This window comes from Labrus mixtus, chromosome 21, assembly GCF_963584025.1.
Source record: "Labrus mixtus chromosome 21, fLabMix1.1, whole genome shotgun sequence".
Taxonomy (NCBI): Eukaryota; Metazoa; Chordata; class Actinopteri; order Labriformes; family Labridae; genus Labrus; species Labrus mixtus.
The window spans coordinates 20,370,288-20,395,837 of NC_083632.1; the positions used below are offsets into that span (position 1 = coordinate 20,370,288).

The 25,550-nt window shown below is 40.4% G+C and overlaps 1 protein-coding gene across 1 annotated transcript; it reads right to left on the reverse strand.

Annotated features, from left to right (window-relative positions):
• Positions 1–7,652: 7,652 nt before the first annotated feature.
• Positions 7,653–24,120, reverse strand: LOC132955736 (mucin-17-like). The gene is made up of 2 exons (XM_061028706.1): positions 23,491–24,120; positions 7,653–10,545 (listed from the first exon to the last, which is right to left on the reverse strand). The coding sequence occupies exons 1-2, from the start codon at positions 23,621–23,623 to the stop codon at positions 9,542–9,544; spliced, it is 1,137 nt and encodes a 378-aa protein (XP_060884689.1). The 5' UTR covers positions 23,624–24,120; the 3' UTR covers positions 7,653–9,541.
• Positions 24,121–25,550: the final 1,430 nt, after the last annotated feature.

Genomic DNA, 25,550 nt, shown 5'->3' on the forward strand with positions numbered 1-25,550 from the left:
AAGAAACTTCACAGGTATGTTTGGGGGAGCTCTGAGAATCATTTAAACAATGTCAGGGTTTGGAATGGGGAACCCCACCATTGATAATACTTCATCAGAGGGTAATATCTGATTGTTTAAAAGCAACATGAAGAAATTCACATCTTAAAAATCATATGAATGGTAACCTTAATATCAGTCTTGTTAAAACGCTTGTTGTCAACAAAAGAGATGCTAGACGTGTTAGACGTTTAGGTGTCAACCTGGAAAGAAAAGGAGATGTCTTAGTTTGAACATTGTTTCAACTTTTACTTTGCTGCAATTTCATTCTAAAATTAGCCCGATTCCCTCAAGCATCTTCTGTTTAACATGAGAATGTTTGCCGGGGAGCAGATACAGAGGGATACAGAGAGGAGAAATGAGGCAGGGGAGACATGAAAAGCATAAAGAGGGGGAATAAAGAAGGGATAAAAGAATGTACAGTATCTCCTCCTCAAGCGAAAAAGTTCAAAAATATCAAAGAAATTAAGAGACAGGAGAGTAAGGCAAAGAGACAGGCGGTATTACAGAAGTCATCTTTTATTGCCACGTAAGAAAGTCGTATATAGAACAATGGTGATATACTGTCAGATGGCAAATCAACAACAAAGGAAGAACAAAAATATCCCTGTCATCCCTCCCCGAAAGAAACAGACAAATTCATAGCAACACTATGGTAATATATTTCTCGGACAAAACGTCTGCTATATCTCTTTTTCTAACGATATCTGAATAGTACCAAAATACAGCTTTTTCCATAACTGAATCTCACAAATCATAGAGTCAGTAAACAGTAGAAGGACAATGGGGGCATCACGGTGCATATCATAAGCTACTGTGCAAACAATAGCAGGAGATGGGCTCTACCATAGAAAATATGCTTTACTAGTCACGCATAAATGCAGTGTTGGGGGGAGCAATATGTATCATATACACATATGCATAAATACCACAAACTGGTCTCCACATCAAAAATAGAAAATTGGTTTCATATCATTTTATATGTAATGCATGATTAACACCAAAATGAGTTAATCAATGAGTTGTTCTATAAAAGGATATGCTTCCTAATGGATAGTAGTCAGGTCACAAATAGCTTATTGATTCTTCAATTCTTCCCATCTCTGGATCAATGCAGAGGTTAATAACCGTTTTCTTTTTCACATCCACCGTGACTGATATCATTCTGTTTTATTCTAACAGTAATATATCTAATATAGCTTTATGATCAAAATCATACATATAAAGCACACCAAAAGAGCCAACTCCTTTTTTGAAAAAAACCAAACAGATGTTGAGCATTACTGGACAACAAATACTGCATCCCTTCTGTCTGTGTGTGTGTGTGTGCATATTTAGACAGCTCTTTATCGGTGAAAACATTGCGCATAAAGACTGATGCTATACAAAGTCGTAAACATAGCTGACGAGAACCCTTTGATAATATAGAGATGTGCTGTGTTGACGCTGCTTTTCATAGGCTGGGATCTCAGCAAAAAATTAAAAATAAATAAAGCAACGGAGGAGGATAGAAAAAGGAAAGGAATGGAGAGAAATCTAGTAAAAATGTTACTTGTGTTTGAGCCCTTTAGTGTCGTCCCCATTTTACTGTACATGTTCCTCCCACTGATCATTATCAACTCTTTCTTTCCTGTAATGAAAATGTACTTGAGTGTACTGCATTTCATCCGTTGCAATTAAAGTAAAAACACTTTCTTTTCTTCCTCCCGCATCAAGAAATGAATATATACAAGCTGCTGTATTGTCCTGATTCATACCAACATCAAGAACAGCCCATACTTCACATTTTTAGCTTGAACTGGACAAAGAGTGTAAAGAAAAAGAAACTGAGCCTAACAGGAGCTGACAGATAACATGTTCCAGTGTGTGTGTTAACTAATGGCTGGTCTGTCTCGAGGAATCATTGATTGATTTGGGAATGTGCTAAGCCGCTGAATTAATGATCAATACAAGTCTTTAACAATACTGCAACAACATGAAATCACTGGACAGTACAGTGTTTGTCTGTGTTTGTGTGTGTGAGCCAACAGTCATCTTTGATTCACAGTTTTTTTTTTTTTCTTCCCCAAACGGAGCTGTTAGCACTCATGCCACGCTATGCTAACACTTTGCAATATCAATAATTCAAAGCTTCCTCGCTATCTAGTGTTGACATAAAGTCCCTTTTCTGTCTTTGTGTGCCACTGTGGACTGAGTCCCTATTGCAGCGACAAAGTTTTTCCCCCCACACGTCTCTTCATTTCTGTGATTAAAGACCACAGTGAGAACTCGTAAACCTCCCTCAGGCCACTGGTCCCAGTACAGCTCTGTTTCTGCCTCTTATTGAGTATTCCTTGAAGATATTCCTCGGTGTGGTTTTCTCCTGATGGCAGGCTGCTGTACTGAGCAAGAGAGCTGGATTTTTGTCTAATGGGGTTGCTCACTCTCTCTTTCCTTCAGCTAAACCCAGAGAGAGGAAGCTGTAACACAATCTGTCTTTTCATATCCCAGTCACACTTCCCACAACTGTTTCTCTCAGTCACCTGCCTCCTCCTGTCTCTCAGTGAAGATTGTGTGGGCGGGCAGGAGTATAAACTTTCTTACTACTCCGTTTTGACACTTCTAGTACTCATTAATGTGTACTTTGTAAGTGGGTAGGTGGTTGAGTTAAGTTTGCCAGGTGTTAGCCTATCAATCTTGTTAGAAAGATATTTCATTAAAGTCAAAATCACTCTTAGCTTTTCTGTCGCTCTCCCTGTTTGCTTTTCTTTGCAAACTTAATTTGATAAGACTCAGAAGAAGTAAGAGCTCTTGAGGGAATAGCTCAACGGATGCTACGCTGCTCTAAAATGTGGGATGATTGGCTCAGGCAATGCAGGAAAAAAAGTTTGGTTGCAGGGATTGTGGTACACATTGGTGATGTTACGTGTGGAAAGCTTGTGAGGGATCGTTGTTGCTGAGCTAGCAACTCGTATTGGTTGATTTGGACACCTGGGCAAAGATGGCTGCTAGAAAGAAATAGTTACCAATGGGTGTACAGAAGTATTTAGACATCATGCTCCAATTAGCTACTGTAGCTTCTACTACTAAAGCTTGTGTTTCTACCACTGGAACTTGAGCCATAAAAAGTATCTAAAGTTGATCAATTAGCGTGTTCCCATTCAACTTTGCTAAACGTTGATTAGCGCTGTGTTCAGTGTGATGAGTCTTTGTGAATAGTACAAACAAAGAGAGGTCTAGACCTGCTCTTTTTGTAAAGCATCTTGAGATAACAATTGAATTGGCACTATACGAAATTGAAAAGGTGTGTGAACTGTTTAACCAGTAAAAAAAATAATATGCCGTTATTAAGTCTAGGTCTTAAGGCCAAAGCATATTCAGTAAAAACCCCATAACTTTTAGCTGCTGCACAGTCGACTGGCTTGATTTTTGCTCCTGCCTCTGTTGCTGATCATTATTCCAGTGAACCGCTGAACCCTCTGACCTGGGTCTGGTTCCCATCGTAAAGCCAATTGCACATCCACTTGTAATTTACTTTCTTTTCAGGCAGAAGAAAAGAAGATGATGACAGGAAGTGCACCTACAGGGCAATCAAGACCTCAATGGTTTTACCCAAAGAGTTCGCCCTGTGTGGCTATCACTGAACTTCTAATTCATTTGGCAGTTTGTATGGAAGGTATTAAGACACCAAAAGGTAAAGTGATTAATGACATTGTACTTTAACTACAAAGTAGCCCACAGGTCAAGTTGATTAACTTGATGGTTTTGCAAAAGAGCAGGTCACACCACAAAGTAGGACTGGAAATATTTCCAATTTTCTTTGCAAAATGTGGGTATTTGGCATAATGATACCGGCCAGGAACATGCTAGAAATATTCTAACCAAATAGCTCTATACTTTTTTATTTATTTCTGCCTCTATTGTCCAATTCCAAGGCTTAAACATCATTCAACTAAGCATTATTGAAGGTGGAAAGAAGTCATAAGTTAGCAAAGATGCTTGATAAATTGACAATAGAAGCATTTTTTAATAAATCAATTCTCATTTTTACAGAACCAACTCAACGAAAAGTTGTATCAGATGGTTCACTTTACAAAAGAAGCAGGTCTAGATGGTACTCTTTGTTATATCCTTTGGACAGACCAAACAGGGACTGTCAGCGTAACGCATTATCCACTATGTGATTAAGGTCAGAAATTATTTTTTATCGCATTGATTGCATTTTATTTAGTCCCTTCGCACTACAAACCAAAAAATGGGACACTTCAGATAATCCACCAGGGCACTGGTATAGCTCAGATGGTAGGGCAGACAACCGAATGTACAAAGGTTACAGTCCATGTCGCAGGTTTGACTCCCAGGCTGGCCCTTTGCTGGACCTAACTGGTAACATGTGCAAGGAGAAACTCCCAGAACAGGCAGAAATGTTGAGCACAACAGGACGTATTGGTGAACAACTGTCTGACTGATACTTTTTAACAGTTTATAATCTAATAGAGCAGATGAAATAAAAGTTACTGTACAGCTCATTTTCACCATTCATGTTTTCAGTCTGTGAAACCTATAGAGTAGCTTCCCGTGTTTTGCAGCTAAGAAAAAAGTATCTCCGAATTCTAGTTTATCGTTTTTATCAAGTTTAGCAGCAAGCCGTTTAGCACACTGTGCAGACTTAAAGTTGGATTACTCCAACATACACTTACCTCATGATCTAAAACATTGCCCATGTCTAGTATGGGGATCGAGCGTTATGCATTTTAAAATGGGAATCTGCATAACAGGTCAACTTTAAATCCTCAACAGAGTTATTAAGCCCAATGGTTTCCTACATTATTGATTTGGTGGCTGGTTATCGGTCAACAGCGCCAGAATTGATCTTTAGAGGAACAATGTCCATGCATTTTCTGATAACATGGAGCAACTCCACAGATCTCTCAATCACGAGAATTAGAATGAATGTATTTTGGAGTGAATCTTAAAGTTTAAAGAGATGTTATGACCAAGCTGTTGCAACATGGCCGTCCTTATATTCCAATGATGATACCCTGTCAATGCTTATTTAAGCTGTTCTACTGAACTGTAGTAAAACATCAGTTGTTGACATATGATAAAACCATTAAAAACTAGAAGCTACTGAACCTTAAGTTGAAACAAAAGAAACTCTAACAAGGTAAAGTTTTTTGAAAGACAAAAACAAACCTCTCTGGTCTATGAATTTGTCCTTCAATTTACAAAAGCACTCCAAACTGAGCCAGTAAAATAGACGTATGCTCATTTCCCTCTTTCCTTAGAATTGATTTAAAGTCACTTATCAGCCACTGAATGTACTGAGTGCATTATTTGATCAACCAGTATGAATAAAAAGGACATTTTATCATCAAATTGTGTTGTCAAAATGTAGAAAAACAAGAATCTCACTGAATGTCTTTCCAATAAATGATGAACATTGTTTCAGAGTGTCTGTTGACTCTGTCTCTGAGCTAGCTGTGTTAGTCCGCAGACCACCTGTGTCCTTTTGTCTCTGCTGTGGCATTTTTTGTCTGAGTGACTCGTCTGATGAAAAATGTCAGACATGAATGCCTTCTGAAGCCACTCATCCATGGCCTTGACCCTGTCAACCGTGACCGGCTCAGCATTGCCATTTCCCTGCTTTCTGCCAGGTTTATTTGGGCTGTTAATGGTGTGAGTGTTTTTATTCCTTTTTGTTTACCAATTGTTTCCCCTGAGCTGCCTGCTTTCCAACTGTTCCAGTGGCTGCTTTTGCAGAGCTGAATGGGCTTTAAGGATGGAGAAGTATAAGGTGGCAAGGAGGGGTTCATATTTCCACATTTCCGCTTTTGCAGGATTAAGTGAACTGGTTCCGATAATGCACATCCCGAGGAAACATTGACCTGCTTCTCAACTCTGATAGAAACAAAACCACCAGCTGTCAAAAAATAAATACAGGAAGGAGATAAAAAAGAAAAAAAAACATTTGCAGAAGGATTTCATCGGACGCAAAGAGGTTTATGGGATTGTGAACTCCATTTATATATAATTCACTTTGTTTACTTTTGTTGTTTTTTTTAACTTCCTCAGAGGAAATCATTGTATGCAAAAGTTGGATCACACACACACACACACAAACGTACAAAAAGTTATAAAGAGTGAAATGTGCGCAGTGTTCAAGAGGACACAAATTGGTACAAAATTGCAAACGGAATTACATTTTTTGGCACACGGAATCAATCACCTCTATTTCCTGCTAGAACAAATGCAAAGAGGGAAACCAACCATGCCTTTCCAAGATGGGGGTGAATTATTATTATCCACTGTCTCATCATGACTGCACTCCACGATCAAAGAACAGATTCATCACAGTCCCCGTTTTGTTTCCCGCAGATATTTAGGCTCTGAAGGTCTTCCATTCGGGCATGGAGGGAGCGAAGAAGAAGAAAACAAAAAAAGAGAAAGGAAGTGAAGTAAAGATGAAAAGAAAGGCTATGTATATCTTTATATATAAAAAGCATAATGTCAGTTTTCGCTACAATGGGCCAAGGTCTGGAGTTTCACAGTCTTTCATGTACAACAGTACTGTCTCTTTGTCTCCCTGCTGTGATGACACCTGCCGCTCGGCACTGTTGGAGCAGAGGGAAAGCAGAGTCCAACCCTGTAGTGTGTTATGTGTGTGTGTTTGTGTGTGTTTGTACTAGCTGTGGGTGTATAGGTGACACATTCTAACGCTCTGATGACTTCTTAAATCCTGATCCGTGTCTTCAGTTTGGTCTCACGTTTCCAGTCGTGTGACCCTGGAGGCAGCAGGGGATCCACAGCGTGAGGCAGCTCCTGCTGACCCCTCTTGTCTTATGCTCAACTGGCTTATTTGTTTCATCTTTTCTTTTGATTTAGACACTGCATTTTTTTTCACCTGCCGTTCTTTTGCACCTAACATCTGCATACAGTTCGGGTACACCTGAACTGAGTGCAGCTCTGCAGGGGCTTCTAATAACATGTGTCACACTAGAATCTAGTGTCTTTGTCTCAACACAGATAGTCCTGTACACATCTTCCTCTTATATTTACATGCTCTGAAATGGACCTCTTGTCTTTCTTGTTCTGTATTTGCAAATGTCCTTAAAATCATTATTTCTAAGTGTGATACGACCCATTTCCTGTTTGGCCTCTGCTGCACACAATTTTTGCAACACATAATTGGACTTACACTAATGCGAAATGCTACTCTGATTAACACCCAGAGATGATTTACACAGTCTAATCATAATCTGTCCTCACTGTATCCTTGGTGCACTCACATTTTTATTTTAATGTTGCTAAACATTGTCCGATCACAGCCTGATTACATAAGAACGCATCCTAATAGCAAGTGTGAGGACAGTCCTAGAGGTGGAAGCAGCACTTTAGATAACAAGGTCGAAAACTGTGGCTGCAGCTGCTAATAAGTCTCACATCATTACACAACAAGCAAGTAGGCTCTGAGCAGCCCTTAGAAGATGTGGCCTATTTGTCAGACTTAAGGATTTATTTTTACATTTCAGTCATGTAACCCAGATAGTTTTTATTTTTTCTGCTGGTTGTGATGTTTTTTGTTTTTTTTTAGCTTGAGTACAGTGATCTGATCAAGCCTAGCCAACTAAAAAGTGTTTTATTTTTATTCCTGTTATACCGACTTTCACAGTAGTTTCTTGCTCTTGTCTAGAGCAAGATAAGGTTAACATCTTATGCAATATTCTGTGCATACATAATAGCCGAGGCTTACATTTGGTCCATTCTATGAAATAAGTTAAGTACATAGTTGTTAATTTTACACGTACTTTACAGTATCTGTGCTTCTATATTACTCTAAAACTATTTGTTGTATAAAAAATGTAATTTAGTCAGATCTTGAGAAATCTTTTTGAGGGCACACCCTCATTTTCAAAAACTATATTTCATTTAAGAAGTCATTTTTTTCCACGTTAGGTGTGATCAAAGCCATTCTGACGACGTCTCCATCTACTGGTGTTACATTTTTGTCCATTTTATGTATTCAATCATAAAATTCATACTAGTCCAATATTTTGTTCCCTGGCAAAACCTAGGGCGACTCCAGGAAGTTGCTCTTCCTGAACAACTACGACAGAATCAGGCTAGTTATTTCCTCCTTTTTTCAGTTTTTGTGCTAAGCTAAATGACTTCTGGCTCCGACTTAACATTCAACAAGAGGTATCAATCCTCTCATCCGAACTCTTGGCAAGAAGAATAGCATCTTTTTTTCAAACCATTGAACTGTTTAAAGCCTCATGTAAATCGTTTTCTAATCTAAAAGTATTTCAATTTCCCAAACCCTATGATTGAATAGAAAAAGTGAGAATTCTTAGTTAGCTGCCATTTACAATAGCTAAAACTTCCCAGGTGTTTTATTTGAGTGTTTTAGAGTTTGCGATAGTCTAGTTTGACTTACAGAAATTGTGGAAATACTGAAGCTATTTCAGGCATCCCTAACTTTATTCTAAAATGATTGGTACCCCTCTCTATAAACACATAGTCAAACCCTGTCGTGTGAGTTTTCTAGAGTTTATGTTTCAGTGTGTTTTTGTGTGTGTATGAAAAGAGGTGTCTGCATGTGGATGAATTTAAATAGATTTGTGAGTATGAGGATCATGCGCCAAGGGTCCTCTGCTAGCTGCGGTATCATCCAGATGCTGCCTCCCTGCCTCCTTGTCCATCCTCTGAGCCAGCTGTCACCACACAGATGAGATCAGAAGAGAACAATGCCAGTGTGACAGCCTCCATTCTCTGTGCTGGAGCCATGTGAAAAAAAAGGGCGACCTTCAGCTTCAGCTGCAAAGCTTATGAAGGCGCTTCTGAATCGCCGCAGTACAAAGCCCTGCAGGTCTACAGTCCAACACTCAGCGCCCTCATCATGTGTGTCTGTTTCAAAGCCCTCAGGAGATTAAGGGCTGTAATCATAAGGGAATGGTATATCTTCCAAACAATCCAACGCTTTGATGATCACAGCTCTTGTTGCGAGATTAGTCGAGTGACTTGCTGCGTTGTCTTCCCTATGATACTTTACATTTGATCCCTTGTATTGCTTCTCAGGTTGGGTTCGTAAAAGCAAATCCATTTTATTAGTAGCAGTTTCCCCACTTCATCTGTGTGTAGTTGCCCTGTTATGCTCAAGTATTGTTACCATAACTGGGTCGATATTAGCTGTGAGAAAACACTCCAATATCCCCAAAAGTGTACAGACATACGGCTCTGTAGGCTCCTTGAAGTTATGGTTACTGATGCCGTCAACATAGATGCCATCCTTAATAACATGGGTCTGTTCAGTGATTTGATTGGTGCACTCTGTGAAACGAGGACCACTCAGACACTGTGTCGCTGCCCCACAACATTCACCAGTATACCAATGAGCCACACAAACACACACATTGATCTGCATCTTTGACCACCGAAGGAGTTGTGTCTCAACTCAGAGATTACTTGTGCCACCCCTCCTCATGCATCCATTTCCCCTTTTTTCTCCCTTTATTCCTCTCTCTCACACAGTCACCTCTGTCTTGCTGTTGGTAACAAAGTAGGGCTGTGTGGGGAGGAAGTGTTGGCTGTGGCTTTGGACTCTGGTGCCATGAAGCTGGTTGGGCTCCAGCACAGTGCACTGAGGCCTCTTGTGCCCGTAAGTCTTCCTTCGGCCCACTGTCTCAGTACCATCCCAACCCTTTAGCCCTAGCCCCATACCATGACCGGTCGCAATTGTGTTGGAGCTGTACGCCAATGGGCGACCCATTGTAGCCGAGCTTGCGCCAATGGGGGCGTTGGCCGTCCTGGAGATACCCAGGGATGTGCCACCTGGCATAGTCCCCGCCATGTGAGCCAGGGAGGTAGCTCCATGTCCTGGCGGCTTGCTACTGTGGCCATGAGTGTGAGTGTGAGTGTAAGTGTGGGAGCTGTGAGAGCTATGGGAGCTGTGGGCAATGTGGCCATGGCTGCCTTTGTGTTTCTGGCCATTCAACTTGAGTCCTCCTCCTCCCCCTGCACCGGCTAAGTGCCGTTCTGATGGCAAAGTTGAGACCCTGGGCATCTCAGTGACATAGGTGGCCACTGGCTCAGGAGTCAGTGGACCCAGGGAGGTCATTGGGGTCATGGAGGACATTGGAGTAAGGGATGTCATGTGACTCATAGAGGTCATGGGTGTCATGGATGTCATGTGACTCATAGAGGTCATGGGAGTCATGGAGGTCATCGGAGTCATGGAGGTCATCTGATGCATGGAAGTCATGGGAGTCATGGAGGTCATGGGTGTCATAGAGGTCATAGGTATCATGGATGTCATTGGTGTCATGGAGGACATCTGAGTGATGGTGGGGTTCATGGGGTTTGAGGTCATTGGGTTAGAAGCCATGTTTGAAGTCATCTGTGGAGCCATCAATGGCATGTTGCCCATGGTGGGTCTTGAGTTGCCCATGGGCTGGAGAGGAAGCCCGCCCTTGGTTGGCAGCTCCACCATCAGCCGACGCTTGTAGATTTCACCGTTGTACTTGGCAGCTGGCAGAAAACACAGAGAGAGAAAAAAAATCAAGAAAAAATGTTTAGTGGAAAAGAAAGAGCTGCTAAGACATGCAGCTGAAATCTTGGGATAAATGTTTTGATATCTTAATGAGTTTTTTTTTTCTTTTTAGACTGTCAGTTGTGAAAGAAAAATATAGCTATTTTGTTTCCCTGCTGTGACACAGAGACAAAAATGTATTGTGTATTGTAAAGACTGACTCATAAAACACTAGGACAGGCATATTTGAGTGTTTGCACGCACATACACACTCGCTCACAAACATACACAGGCAGAAGTTTGGATAGAATACATCCCATCCATTTTTTACTCCCACTATCTGCAAAAGTCATACAACCAACAAATAAACTTTGACTTTGCCAGTCACGTCAGCATGTCCTTATCTACTGTTACTGTCCACACAGAGTGTCAGGGCTACTGTAAACGCCTGCATGAAGTGGCCGGTTGGGTGGCCGGGGGAGTTAAATCAAAAGGAAAGGCCAGAATGTCTTTTTCACCTCTTCCTTCTTTACAGCACAAGTCCAAATAAACCATCACATTTTTGTGAGGTGGGAAGGTGTTCAATATGATGAAATAGAGGACAAATATCTGAGAGAAAGATGTGAGAACACTCACTATAATGTTTCCAACATGGCACATGTTTTTTCCACCGTTGATTTATATTTTAAAAAATCAAGAATACACTGCTGACTATCTCAAATTGAAAACCAGTTTCAGCTTTTACCTTTTCACCAGCTGCTGAATGGGAGTTGTAATAGAGAGATGCTACTTTGAAAAAGATATGGATCTGGTGTGCTCGATAGTGTGTAAGGGTTTTTCAATCTTCTAAAGATCCATGAGGGTAGGTTTATTGGTTTACATGCCCCTTTCCCAATTTAACACATCCAAGTGGAACCGCCGGTGAGCCCTATAGCTTGGTGGGTTGGGTTACAACTCAAAGTGATCTTTTAAAAGTCTGGTCTCTAATGTGTCCCACAAAGGAAACAAGGGTAAACATAAATAGGCTTGAAATGGTAATACCATGTAGTTTGCAAACATGTACATGGGCCACCTTGGAAGCTATAAGTTCCAAAATTGACTTTCCCCCAGTACAAACTATATAGACTCTGCATGATTGTGTTGGTTGGTAAGTGAATGACACAGATCTAGATATGGAACTTTTTTAAGGTACACTTTCATGACATTATACCCTTGAACAAGTTAGCCTCATGACTTATCAAATTGTCACTCAAAACAGTGACAAGAGTATTTATTACATGTCTTCAGACTATACTCAAAGCGCCTTTACACCACATATCCCATTCACACACTGATGGTCATCAGAAGTAACTTATCTCTTTCATATACATGCATACGCCGCTGATGAAGCAGCCGACCGACTCTACCAACTGAGCCACAGCCCCCATGAAAGTTCTGCTATCCTTCAATAGCTCTCCATTGATAAGAAGAAGAAACTATTACTTAGAAAAGCAAAAGTTTGCTCAGGATGTAGCTCTTATCACTGACTCTGGAGGACTAACTGTAATCATATCAATCTGCAGAAAGAAGTCTGGTTAATTGATTGTCAGTCTGTTTACTGCGGGAAAAGTAGAAACAAGATCAAAACAACAGCACAAAGAGGATAAAATGTTAAAAAAAAAAAAACCCCTGTATGTTATGACAGAGAAATCTTCAAAGCAGGTCATGACTCAGAAAGTAAACACATAAGGTCACTTGTTACTTGGGGGTACGGTGTTTAAGGACAGCTCAATGGAAAAGAAAATGTCAACAGACAACATTATGCCGAGACAGCTTGTTTTGCTTTAATTTAAGAAATGTTAAGTTTAATCAATCAATCTTTATTGGTAGAGCGCCAATTCATAACAAATGTTATCTTAAAACACTTTACAAAAAGAGCAGGTAAAATACCTTAGGCTTCTCTTTGTTAGATTATCTCCAAAGACCCAACAATAATCCATCATGAGCACTAAGCAACTTTCAGCAAAGTGTCACAGTGGTAAAGACAAAACGTCCTTTTAACGGATCAGAAACCTCGAGCAGAACCAGACTCATGTTGAACACTCATCTGCCGAAACTGTGTTGGGCTTGGAAAGTGGGTTGAAGAGAGATACAGAAAGAAGGATAGAGATGATACAGAGCAAATACAACAACAATGTAAGATAGATGAACAAGATAGATTTACACTGTAGCTACAATGTCTGTAATGATGTTAAAAGTATGTGTAGTATTAGCAGTAAAAGCAAAGTTTAGCAGCTCTAAGATTGGCTTTAATATTGATTTTTATGATAATAGATGAGTTTAATGTGAGTAATGAAGGCTTGTTACGCTTATTTTAAGAAGGCTTCAGAGTGATACTTGCTACGTATGCAGCTCTATCAGTTGCTTCTCTTTAGCTCCGCCCTCTGGTCCAAATGTGCTCACTTCTGGCTCAAAAACACAAGTTAAAGGAAGGCAGACAAAAACATTTGGAGAAATTAGTCCACAGAGATTAATGCTATCATGGAGGGGTCTTCTTTTTATGTTTTCAATCATATATAGTATCCACATGAAAGAACCCTAAAGCTTCACTTTGCTATATGTACAGTAAGCATCTCATATTTCTGTTTATCTGAGTGTGTGTATATGTGTGTGTGTGTTTCTGTCGCCCTAGAGCAGTCAGGTTTACTTCCTCGCATTAATTCCTCCCTCTGTCAGTCACTGTCACCAGGCTACAGTTTCCCTTATCACAGAGAAATGTGACCTTTTTTTTTCCCATTGCATCCGCGTCTACAGACGAGTCATTACTCTACAGCCCTTGTTGCCTTCACGCCCTTGAAGATAAAGTTAACACACTCGGTGAGTTTGCTTAGCCGGCGTAACTATAAATCTAGTTTATCGCTCTGTGAACGGGGGGAAGAGAAACGAGCAAGCGGCCCTGTGAAGGGATAGCAGAGGGGTTTTATACGCGAGGAGGGGTGTGGAGGCAGAGCAGCGCCTCACCAGCTGAGTCGTTTCAAGACCGCCCCTGGGGATCAAACTTGCTCAGGCGACAGGTGAATCAATCCAGCGGCAGTCAGCTCGACAGTGCACAGATCCAGCGGTGTACGTGAGTGGAAATGGAAAACACCAATGTTACACAGTGTGGGGGCTTCGCATGCCTGTGCCACAGAAAGGCCAACGTCCCACCGAGACTAACACTTATTATGCATCAGGAAATAGAACCACGCAGTGCTTCTCTGAAGTCTCCCAGTGCAAATAACATTAAGACCTTATATCTGTTGGTCTGGTTTTTATTAGGCATTAGGTAATGCAAAGTGAAGGAGGGTTTAATCGTTTTTTTTTGGTCTTTGAAAACCATACATTTTCTTTTAAATGTTTATCTGTTGCAGGGCAGTAATCTATTCCTTAAATGGGTTTAGTAAGGGGGTCAAATAACAATTTTCATAACAATCTAACATTTTACAGCTTCCAAAAACCAACACTCAAAATCTGTTGATATTTCATGATCCGTTTTAAAACACCCAAAAATATATCCTGGATGGAGCGACACCTGCAAGCTAGACAAGGCCGACAACTCAACCTGCACTGATTTCACACCTGGAATGTGTCATTCTGCAAAAATGTCTGACAAAAACCGATCCTCCTGAGTTGTCGGTCTATTTAAGATATTTGAGATTTTTAAGTTTCTACCTCTGCTCTGTCATTGTCAGCTTTGCCCTGCATCAGTACAGCGCTCTTACTTTCAGCCCTACCGTCGCAGCAGAATCCACCAGCAGGCTAACAAGGGTGCAGATAACAGGCTTTCTAGGGTGTTAATTTCAACTTTAAAACATAAACTCTTGTGTACTTTGATAAGGAAAATGTCTAATATAAAGACAATTATCTGATATAATCTAATGTTGCTCCCTGTGATTAATCAACTACATTAACAGTTTACAGTAGCTTACAGTAACATCAGGCAAACAGGCTGAACTAAAGTGGGATGGGGTGTAAACTGCTTGTGCTTCGTAATAAAAGAAATAGAGTGGCATCTAATGGTCATTTAAGCCATCATGGCAGCACTGTACTGGGTATGACAACATCACTGCTTTGGGCTGGTTTAACACTTTGATTAATCAAAGTTAATTATTTTTGTTTGTGACAGACATTAATGGAATTTGCTTTAACCTCAGCTGCACTTTGTGCTTAATGCTTATTAGCAAATATGAGCTTGCTAACTCATCGAAAAGGAATTATGAACATGATAAACATTAACGCTGCTAAACATTAGCATGTTAGCATTCTCATTATGAGCCATGGTACTGTGGTAGCACACGCAATAAGTGTGAATCCAGACAAATGATCAAAAAAGGACTGAATATTTCTCTTTGCATGTTTCATTTTTGGAACTCATTTGTATCTAAAGTGAATTATATTGGGAATAAATAACAGATGAGGTGTGAGGATATAGGCCTACTGTTCATGTCCCCAAAAACTTTACATTTTTAATAACTTCAAACTGATGATGATCTTTTGCTTTAAGCTCAGTTTTGGTCTTGAATACAGAACAGTGCCATAAATGCTACTGTGAGGCAGGAGAGTGGGGTCTTAAAGCCTTGGAAGATGCAGTACAGACGCAAGCGTGACTTTAAAATACAGCTCAATCCCCAGTCAGGGTCTATTTTGCCATTTTGTCAGAGGCACTGCAAGGCCGGCAACCGCTTGGGGCCCCAGACCACTAGGGGAGCCCTGATGGCTCACAAACTTTCAACCACAGCAGTCACCCAAAATGTGCAAACTTTGCAACGGCAGAAGGAAAGCCCCCCCATCTGACAGTACTCACAATCATTGCCTTGCTAAGCGTTGCATGTATTATTGCTGTCAAAAACAAAGTTTGTCAAGCATCCCAAAAAAATTAAGATAAATTATCCGTCTATAGGAGAGAAAACCAACAGGAAAAAAGAGGAAGAGGAGTAATCGTCGGGACAGTGGCAGACAATATGGGGATATATGCGAGTTGTAGGGCCCCCAATTATTTCTTGCCTGGGTCCCCAACAGACTCTAGAGTCGCCACTGCATTTTGTAACGTTAGCTAACTAACAGCTGAACTGGATTGTTTTAACAGAGCATGTTTGCTGCAGCAGTGGATGGATAAGCCCTAAAGCCAAATATATTACATTGCAGATTTTCTGTGTAGCAGTCGCTGACTAACAAACTAGCTTAACAAGCTTGATTAAGCAACTGCATGTTCGCTCAAGCAGTGGGTTGATGAGTCATGAAGCCTTGTCAGCCTTGGAAGATGCCGAAAAGAAGGAAGACCAACTTGAAAAAAATCAGCACTGGTTGGCGTTTTTTGTTTTGGATTTTGAAAATTTCAAAAAAATCTGAGAATTGAAAAAGACCAAGTACTTTGAGTTTTCTGTTGTATCTTTCATCACTACACTGATTTACACAAGTCTATTGAGGATTTATTTTGCAGACTCTCAGGTAAATTCTAGCTCACTAAAAGCTATATTAAATAGCTTGACAAAGCATGTCTATGTCCGCAGTGGATGGATTTGTGGAATCATCAAGCTTTGTTGACCAAGGAAAATGCTGAAAAGGTGCAAGGGTGACTTAAAAAACTGAGCAATTAAGTCGCAAATTGCTAAGGATTAAACTGCAGACTATCTATGTAACACTACCTAATGAACACACTAGCATAACTAGCTTGATTTAGAAGCTGTGAGTCTGCTGCAGCAGTTTGCAGGAGTCCTGAAGCCTTGTTGGCTTTGAAAGATACAGAAAAGCAGTAAGGGTGACTTAAAAAACGCAGCAATTCGGTCCCAAGTTACTGAAGATCACCTTTGAAGACTATCTGTGTAACACAGGCAAACTAACAAACTAGCTCAGCAAGCTTGATTTAGCAGCTGCATGCCTGCTACAGCAGTGGGTTTGTGGAATCCTTGAGCCTTGTTGGCCCAGAAAGAGGCAAATATAACTTGGTAAAACAGAGCAATCAAGTCCCTAGTTAATGAGGATTTACTTTGCACAATTTGGATAACACTAGGTAACTAACAAACTAGTTGCCTTAATTTAGCAGAGCATACGCATTAAACATGAGCCTCAATTGGTCATCAGTACATTTTGGAAAATGCTTTCTCCTCTGAGCTTAGCCACAGGTCTGCATCCAGGGGCCTTTATCAGTTCGTTTTTGCCTCGGTTGCAGTTAGAGTTCGATAAAGTAACCCTATATAGATGCACAGGGGAACAGAGGAGATGGCTATTGATTGACAGAAGTGTGGCTTATCAGCCTGGACACTGGACCATTGGGAAAGTGGCAGAAGCAATTAAAAAGAGGGGGGAAAGAGGCGATTGAATAGGTGTTGGTCTAAGTCTTGGTTCTATTTCTCAAGGGGTGTAACAGGCTGAAAAAAAAAAAAAAACAACAACAAAAAACCAGAAGACTAAAAGAGGAGAAGAAAATTTTCAGGTACACAGAAAGTTGATTTCAAAGAGCGCCACAAATGGAAATTTGGATGTGTTTCCATCCTTCTTCCTCTCACACACCATACACACACATTTCTCACAGCTATTCACAGTAATGGCACATGCCTCCACATATCCTGAGTTTCCACATGCTGTATATCTCTAGACAGGTTTCCAATCTTTTTATTGGAGCACCTTTGAATACCACTTGTGGAATGGAAAGCTGTCAGTCAAGTGTGAGCCCAAGGGTGAAGGGGTGAGCAAGGAGGGGAGTTGGGTGGGGGGGCTGCCTTCAATTACAGAAATGGAATCAGATATGAGCCGCTATAAGGGAGGATGGAGATTAGCAGTCCAATGATTCTTTAAGGAGCAATATGGAGCATGATGGATTGAAAAGGTGGGAGGGTGGGGGAGGAGATGGTGGGAGTGGGCGGGGGGAAGACAAAGGAAGGGAAAAAGAAAAGGTGAGGGGAAAATGCATGGGAGAGGGCAGGAGGTGGATAATAAAAGGTGTCAATATGAAAAGAGAGAGAGGAAGAAGAAAATGGAAAATGGAGAGAGGTGGGAGGAGAGTAGAGGAGGGGAAGAAAAGACCGAGAGGAAATGAAGAGGGCGGGAAAAAATCAGGGCGAGAAAAACGAGCCGAGACATAAAAGGTTAGGAGAGCAAACGGGGGGAAGGAAAATGGTCTTGGAGAAGTGGTTAAGGGAAGATGAGGGCCATTTTTGAGAAAAAAAAATGTAGAGAGGAAGAGGTGGGTTCGACCTGTGCTAAAAGGTTTCATTGTTATTTCTACTCTGCTGCCTGGACCCAATTCAATCACTGCACGGAGAGCCTTCTCTGAACCTAAATGTCCAATTTTACCTCATTGTAACAGAAACTCACTGGTAGTTTCTGCACATTTTATACCATAAACTTGAAAATTGCACACTTTGCAGAGCTTCCAACCATTTTTCCAAGCCGACCACTGCTTTTTAGATTGATGTTATTCCCTCCAGGCATGTCACGGCTTTCACAACATGTCAGTGCATTATAGAAATCAACGTGTGGAGGCTTAATATAGCCTTGGAATTACAATCACAGAGAACATTTTGTCCGGTACATTTCAGTGACAGTTATCCTGAGATTTGAGTAGCATTTTGACTTTTGTTTCCCAGTTAACTTGCACATAAAACATTGACATTTGCTAAAATGAACACAGCTACAATTAAAGCCCTCCTTGACTCAAAACATGTTTTTAGTGTTGTTAATATTTGAGACTCTCTCATTCTGCTTTATTTGATTCAAAATCTAGTCTCCAATAAATAGAACAGAAAAAAGGGGATACTAGTTAAGTCCACTGTAACACCAACCTGTTGAACATCATGGCCCTGTTTAGACATCAGCCCATCGTTGAATAATGTAGCATGCACCAATGTCATTGATTGATGTTTAACTGTTGTGTTGCATCAATTTAATGCTAACAAGCTTGTACACCTAACTGATGATTTAGGGTGCACTCACACTAGGCTTGTCACGTACCCCCCCCTTAAGCCAATTGTCCCCCCTCCCTATTCCCCCCGCTGGCCTGCACTCACACTGCTCCAGGACTAACTGGGCCTGAGCATGGTTACAATATAAAAAAGCAGAGAGGAAGAGGTGGGTTCGACCTGTGCTAAAAGGTTTCATTGTTATTTCTACTCTGCTGCCTGGACCCAATTCAATCACTGCACGGAGAGCCTTCTCTGAACCTAAGTGTCCAAATTTACCTCATTGTAACAGAAACTCACTGGTAGTTTTGCACATTTTATACCATCAACTTGAAAATTGCACACTTTGCAGAGCTTCCAACCATTTTTCCAAGCCGACCACTGCTTTTTAGATTGATGTTATTCCCTCCAGGCAGTCACGGCTTGACTTTTTAAACATCAGTATCGACAAGGGCGCGTCCAGACTTTTAGAGCTGGGGTGGCCCAACTATGGCACTGACTTGTACAGGGGTGGCCTAAATGTTGTGTGCACACACATGAATAAAGGGCATTTATTTACCCCTTCTGTCTGCACTAATCGGATCGACTTTTAAGTAACACAAAAAAAATGGCAATATATACATCTTCTAAAATTAATTCTTCAAGGACTAAAAAAAAACATATATGTCCAAATTTTCAGTTTAAGGTATTCAAAAAAAAAAAGTAAGCAAACATGTGCATACTGAAAACTATGAGCATGGCGGATTTCAACATAAGTCTCACCTCTGGCATGGCAAAGACCAATCACAGTCATGACATTTGGGGTGCTACCTGGGGTGGCCAATAAGATTTGTCCACCACTGTGCACCCCTGACTTTCACAATCAGTGCATCGCCAGTTAAGCCATTATCGTGTGCTTTTAGTTTGCTGATAAATGTAATACTAAACATAAATGGCAGTGAGACAGATACATTGTTGTTCACTGTCAAATTGAGATAATAAGCGTGTGGGAGTTTGCTATTCTCATTAGAAAAGGTTAACATTTATTTGTGTAACTGTGATTTACTGACCCACATCGATGGCTAAATGTCTTTGGTAAAACAGAAGTTTATGTGATGTGAAGTAAAAGGGAAAAAAAGATGAGCTCACTCTATTGTTTGCCATTATGTTTTCTCTCAAGCAGAGGGGGGGGGGACTGTGGTTTGCTGCAACATTATAGGCCGATGTCACACAATAAAACAACAATAAAATAACAATGAAACAGCCATGAAGTCGGGTTAATTTCTTTAGTTGACCAGATTTCTTTCATTGGTCTCTTGGTGATGGGGTAGGAGGCGTTCACAAAATACTTCCCCCTCATCTCGCAAATCTAATCATTACGCTTTACTCAAAATGCACCCTAACGCTTGGCTTCTTTTGTGAATATCCAACAAGATAAATCCGGTGTCTCTTCATGCAGTGCACTCTTACGGTTCAGTTACAATATTTTCTGCATACAACATATTTTTTACTCACAATGACTGACATTTGTGAATACATTTAGAATCCCAGATCCCTTCATTTTTAATGTTTGCTTGCCTGTGCAGAATGATGCATGTTTTAGATTTACATTTTTCACATTTGCGAGTTGCAGGTGTCGAGTTTCTCTGTGCTCATCTCAAATGTGAGAGTAAGGTGTGCACACACAAGGGTGACATTTCAAATTCAGAATGTGAAGCTTGCACAAGTGTGATGTGGAAACTTAAAGCCTCCAGCACACATAAGCACTGGGAACAGACTGTTCAGTGAGCTCTATTTTTTTTTAAGGGAATATATGCATTACATATTCATAGCATCTGGATTTTCAAATAAGGGGAAGTTAGTGGATGCGTAATTTTTCTCTCAAGGTAATGGAGCGATTTTTGTGTCTGGAAAACACATCAGACACATAATTTTAGACAACAAATGCCTGGGAGGGATATTGAATATTCAAATGCATGAAACAAACCAAAAAAAGTAAATGGTGCTTTAAAGAAAACTTTTAATAAAAGTCACTAACAAAGACCACTTCACTAGAGGAATGAATTTAGAATATTTATGCAACAGATTATTTACATGGATAGAATAATGGACGAGAGAGGGGATGAGAGTAGGGGTCGAAGGGTGAGGGATGAAAGGATGAGGGTAGGGTTTGAGGGGTGAAGGAATAGAGGGTAGAGGGGTGAGGGGGTTAGGGTACAGGTTGTAGGGTGAAGGGGTGAAGGGATGAGGGTAGGGGTCGAGGGGAGGGAGGATGTCGTTATAGGTCTAATCGGAAAATTAAGTTGTAGCGGATGGTGTCGGGGTAGGTTGGTACACGGCGAGGTTTAGACTCAGAGTTGGGGAAAGAAACGGTTGAGGTGTGATTAAATACGTATGGCATGGATATAGGATTATTATTGTGAGGCATGGTCTTTATTCCTGAACCCAGTTTAAAAAAAACTGAATTCATTAAAACACAAGTAATTGTGAAATAATTTCCGTTTCCTCGTACCTGATTGCACTCAACCTTCCTCTTCTATTTTTCCCTACAGTTACAGATTTACTACATGCTCAGTCCTCACGAGTTTCATCCATCTGTTGGTTTAATGTGTCGTAAGATGAAAGGAAGGCTGCAGCTTTACATCAGAGAGTAGGGTCTCCAGTTGAAAAACTTTTAGTCCCTCACCCAAAATGCAGCGTGTGCTATCGCTGCTCTGCATTGCAGGAAAAAAAAAAGCTGGATTCCTTTTCTTTTTTATTGACAAAACGTTGATTTGACAAAGACTTCCTTTGTTCTTCTATCCTCAGGGACTGACACCAACACGTCTCCCGTTTGCATTTTAGATGACTGAACTATTTTCAGCAGTCGTATTTGTAGCTTTGCTAAAAATATCCATTGACTTATGTGTCTATTTAGGAGGTTGTGACGACATTATGAAATACAACCTGCATTAAAGATGGTTGAAATCACCGATGTTCACATGAGCTGGCTTTCTTTTAATCTCTCAGACGATGTGTCCACATATCACATAGTATTCATCTGTTATTCTGTTTTCCAATTTGGCTGGCAGTTAAATTAACTGCTACAATATTTACACGAAATCTTCCCGCTTGCAGCACAAAGCGGAACACAGCATAAACGATCCTGATAATCTATTACTGTAACATGTTTCGGGATGAGTCAGAATCAGCCACATGCGGTGTATCAAAGAAAACACCAATTACATTTACAACAGGGAGAAAATTCAGACCTACATTTTTTTTTTCTGAATCAGATATTTGACTTTTTGCTGCCTGGCATACTGAAAAGTCTCTTCAAAGACAAGATTTAATTATTTTAAAACCTCAACAGGAATATGTTCCACTTCATGCACCACAGATAATGGACACTTTGGTTCAATTTAGGTAGGGAAAATATATATTTTTTGTCCGTCATAAATAACAGTTTTATGTTTTTTGGAAGATTATTGTATTATTGTTTCTGCATTTGGTATGTTTGAAATAAAAACATTTAAATTGCTTTAGAGAAAGTCAACTGAATTTAGTACAAAGGTGATACTTTTGGAAAAAAGTCAAATTCAAATATTCATTATTACATTTTTACACATCTTTTTGCTGAAATATTCAACACTTAAGCTCTGTTTTAAATCCACACAGTGACCAGATTCAAAATCACACACTCAACGCTTACTTATTCTCACTCATTTATCATTTGAACCAAAAATCATGTTCAAATATTTATAAATCTGGATAAGATAACAACCAACAGGGTACCCAGTGCACAGCCAACTCACGTCCTCAAGTACCGGCTAGTTGCAGGAAAATACACAATTAATAAAATTAATAAACCTTAGTGTTGTTGAGAGCAAACCATGCATAATCAACATAATGCGCCTTTAATGACAGTAAGAACACGACACCGGTCCCACAATTTGTCACTCAAATCGTCTCCAGTTTCAGCCCAAAGCCACAAAGCTCATTCTGTAAAATTCTATGCAATAGTGTTTAATCGCGCTGCTACTATCGTCCCAACATTTCTGCCTATACTCTCTCATTTCTTGTGTCAACCCAAATGGGGGCGTGGTCGCTCTGATGAGCAGGAAGTGATGTTTGACTGCTCTTATCAATAACAACCTATTACCTTATTGATGTATGTGTTTTCCAATAAACACCAAACATTAAGTGTTTTTAATGGAGGTTAAAATGCAGAAAACAATCCATAGGTGATAAGAAAACATCTTCTTCTAATTATTATTATTACCTTTTGAGTCATACCATACATAAGATCAACTAAGAAAATGTCATTGACCCTTACTGCTACAAAACGATCTTTACCAGCCACCATATCCGTATCTGGTTTTTTTTTGGTTTTTTTTTACATCCTAAATTGGTATCGTAACATTCTCAAAAATCCCGTATTGGTTGGGCCCTGAATTGTTCCAGCTATGGCAGAATTCTCAATCAAAACTGGAAAGGACACATAGTGAAAAATTCTCAAGTCAAGCTGAAATGAATTCAGGTTATGAAATAGTAATGCCATTGCCAATATCACACTGGCATGGTGAGCCAAATTCAAATCAGTTGCACCGACAACTGGGCCCATTGAATCAGGTGGCATGCATTAAACTGTCAAACAGTTCGGCGAGCAGGCTGTTTCTTTTTCACAGCGCGGGCAGCGTTCAACAACATCTGTCAGATCTGCCTGCAGGACTGCTGTACTTAAGTCAAATTGCTCCTGGGAATCTCAAATCGATGCTGCCCTTTGTGTTTGGATCCAAAAATGTTCAGTAAAATGAAATGTAAAAAAAACAGCCTCGAGATCCACTGCCAGCTACGAATGCGTAAGATTGGGAACAAAAAATAAGGAAAGCCCTGATGATTATGCATCCTGTCCAAACGCTGCCGTAGTAAGCAAATCAACATCCATTTTTAGAACTAACAACCCAACACCAAGCACATGACTTGTCTCAAACTGCAAAGATTACTCTGTTCTTTTTGTCTAAAGATTGAAATTGGTTGAGATAACAAGAGAAGTTGACAGTCACTCACCCACAGCCTTCAGGGAGGCGTACTTGTTGATGTCCTTGTTTTGCTGCTGCTGCTGCTGCTGCTGCTGTTGCTGCTGCTGTTCGTAGACGTGAGCCAGCTGGTTGAGGGCAGGGTACGGGTGCTGTTGGCCCATGTTTGAGCCCGGTCCCACGTTGTTGTTGATCTGACCCCCCTCTGTTGGCAAGGACACATGACAGGACAAGGTTACTAAAAGGTTTTTTAGAAGGGAAGCATCTCGGGCATCTTGACAGGACACTTACAAAACACCTGTGTTTTTAAACTGTATCTATTTAAGCTGCTTGAAATGCTATCCATGCATTCACATCCATTCAAGTCAGGTCCATCAGCTCATGGACTCCTGCCATCAATCCACAGCTGCAGCTGTTTGTATGTCATGCTGCCTATTACACATTTGGGCTGAATCCAGAGTGTATATGTACACAGACAGCAGATGCAGCTTATCAGTTACCATACATGTCAGTGCATTTATGTCACTGGAGCTTATAATCAACCTGAATACACATTTCAGTATACTAAGCAGACATTTGTACGTTTAACTCAACCTATCAGCATCAATAGGGAGTGTCTTTCCGGAGGTTAGGTGTAAGAATTGAAGTCTCAAAGCTGAGCATTTATGGGTATTTGGTCCAGACTGTTTAGATGCTGAAAGAGTGTTCAAATGATACATTCAGCCCTTTTCATAATCTAAGGCCTAACAGTATTTTTTTCGAGATCTCGTCTCTTCTCATCTTAAAACATACTTGACTTCCGATGATGCTTTGGGAGTTTGAAGAACACTAAACTTATCCTTGGAAGTAGTTGGTACATCCAGTTAACATCTTAGGGATGAGGTTTCGATTTGTGATTGAACAAGCTGTTGAACTACCAGCATAGTTAATAGATTTGCTTATTATATAGGCTAATTCCATCACATATGAACCATCCGCTGCAAGCTTCAGTTTTAGCATGAAAAGTCACAATATATTATTTAGCCATTCATATTTTATCATGACTGTTGCCTACCTCTCCATATTTTTTAGCTAACCGTTTGCTTTAACCCTTTAGCTAACTTTAAGCTAAATTTATTGATCACTTCTTGCTAGGCTATTTCATGAACCTCTACTGTTTTTTAAAATATTTATTTTTGGGGTGAAGCCTTCATTTAGCTAGGACAGTGGATAGTGTGCAAAATTTCGAGAGAGTGTGGAATAACATGGGAGACAGTAGCCGCGGGTCGGACTTGATCTCGTACGGCTGCTTGGAGGACTATAGCCTCCATACATGAGACGTGACCTGACCGCTTGGTCGTCAGCCACCGATAAACCTCTACTTTTATCTTACACTTTTCACTGTTTATCAGTAAGTTTTAGCTAGCCAACTAGCCAACTACTCTATCCATTAGCTTTAGCTGCTAACCATCTAATATGCGTCTATTTAAGCCAGTCCCATTGCAATACTCTCTGGTGATTATATCAACTCTTTATTATCTATAGCTAAGTCTTATTACCTACGTACTTTAAGCTAACTATCAAGATTTCTATAATTGCTTGAAAATGTGCTGATGCATTCTCATTAGCAACCAATCAATGCGCGTGTGGATATGATGTGTGGCAACAGTTTTAAGAGAGCAGCAGGAATGTGTAGCAGTCAATCAGTCTGACTTTGAAGCAAAGCCAAATGTGAAAATATATGCAGGAATTCAGAGGACTCTCTCCTTAGCATTGTCCTCTCAGTGCGCTAAGCCTGGCAGATAATTGTAACTTCCTGTAACTCAAGGCGAAGGTGTCCTTGCTAAATTAATACATTCTGTTATAAGCCCCCAAACTGCCTCTGGAAAATATTTTTGAAAATGTCAAAAGGGGGAAGGCAAAGTGGAGAAACAAGTCTGAAAGACATAAAGGGAGTGGGATGAAATGAGTGGGGAAAACTTTTTATTTTTTAAACATGACAAAAAGGCATGAGAAGGATGAAGATGGAGAGTAAGGAAGGAAAATCTGGACACAGATTATGTACAACTTTTGCTCAAGCTAGGCCCTTTTGGCCGTCCAGCTGCCCATCCA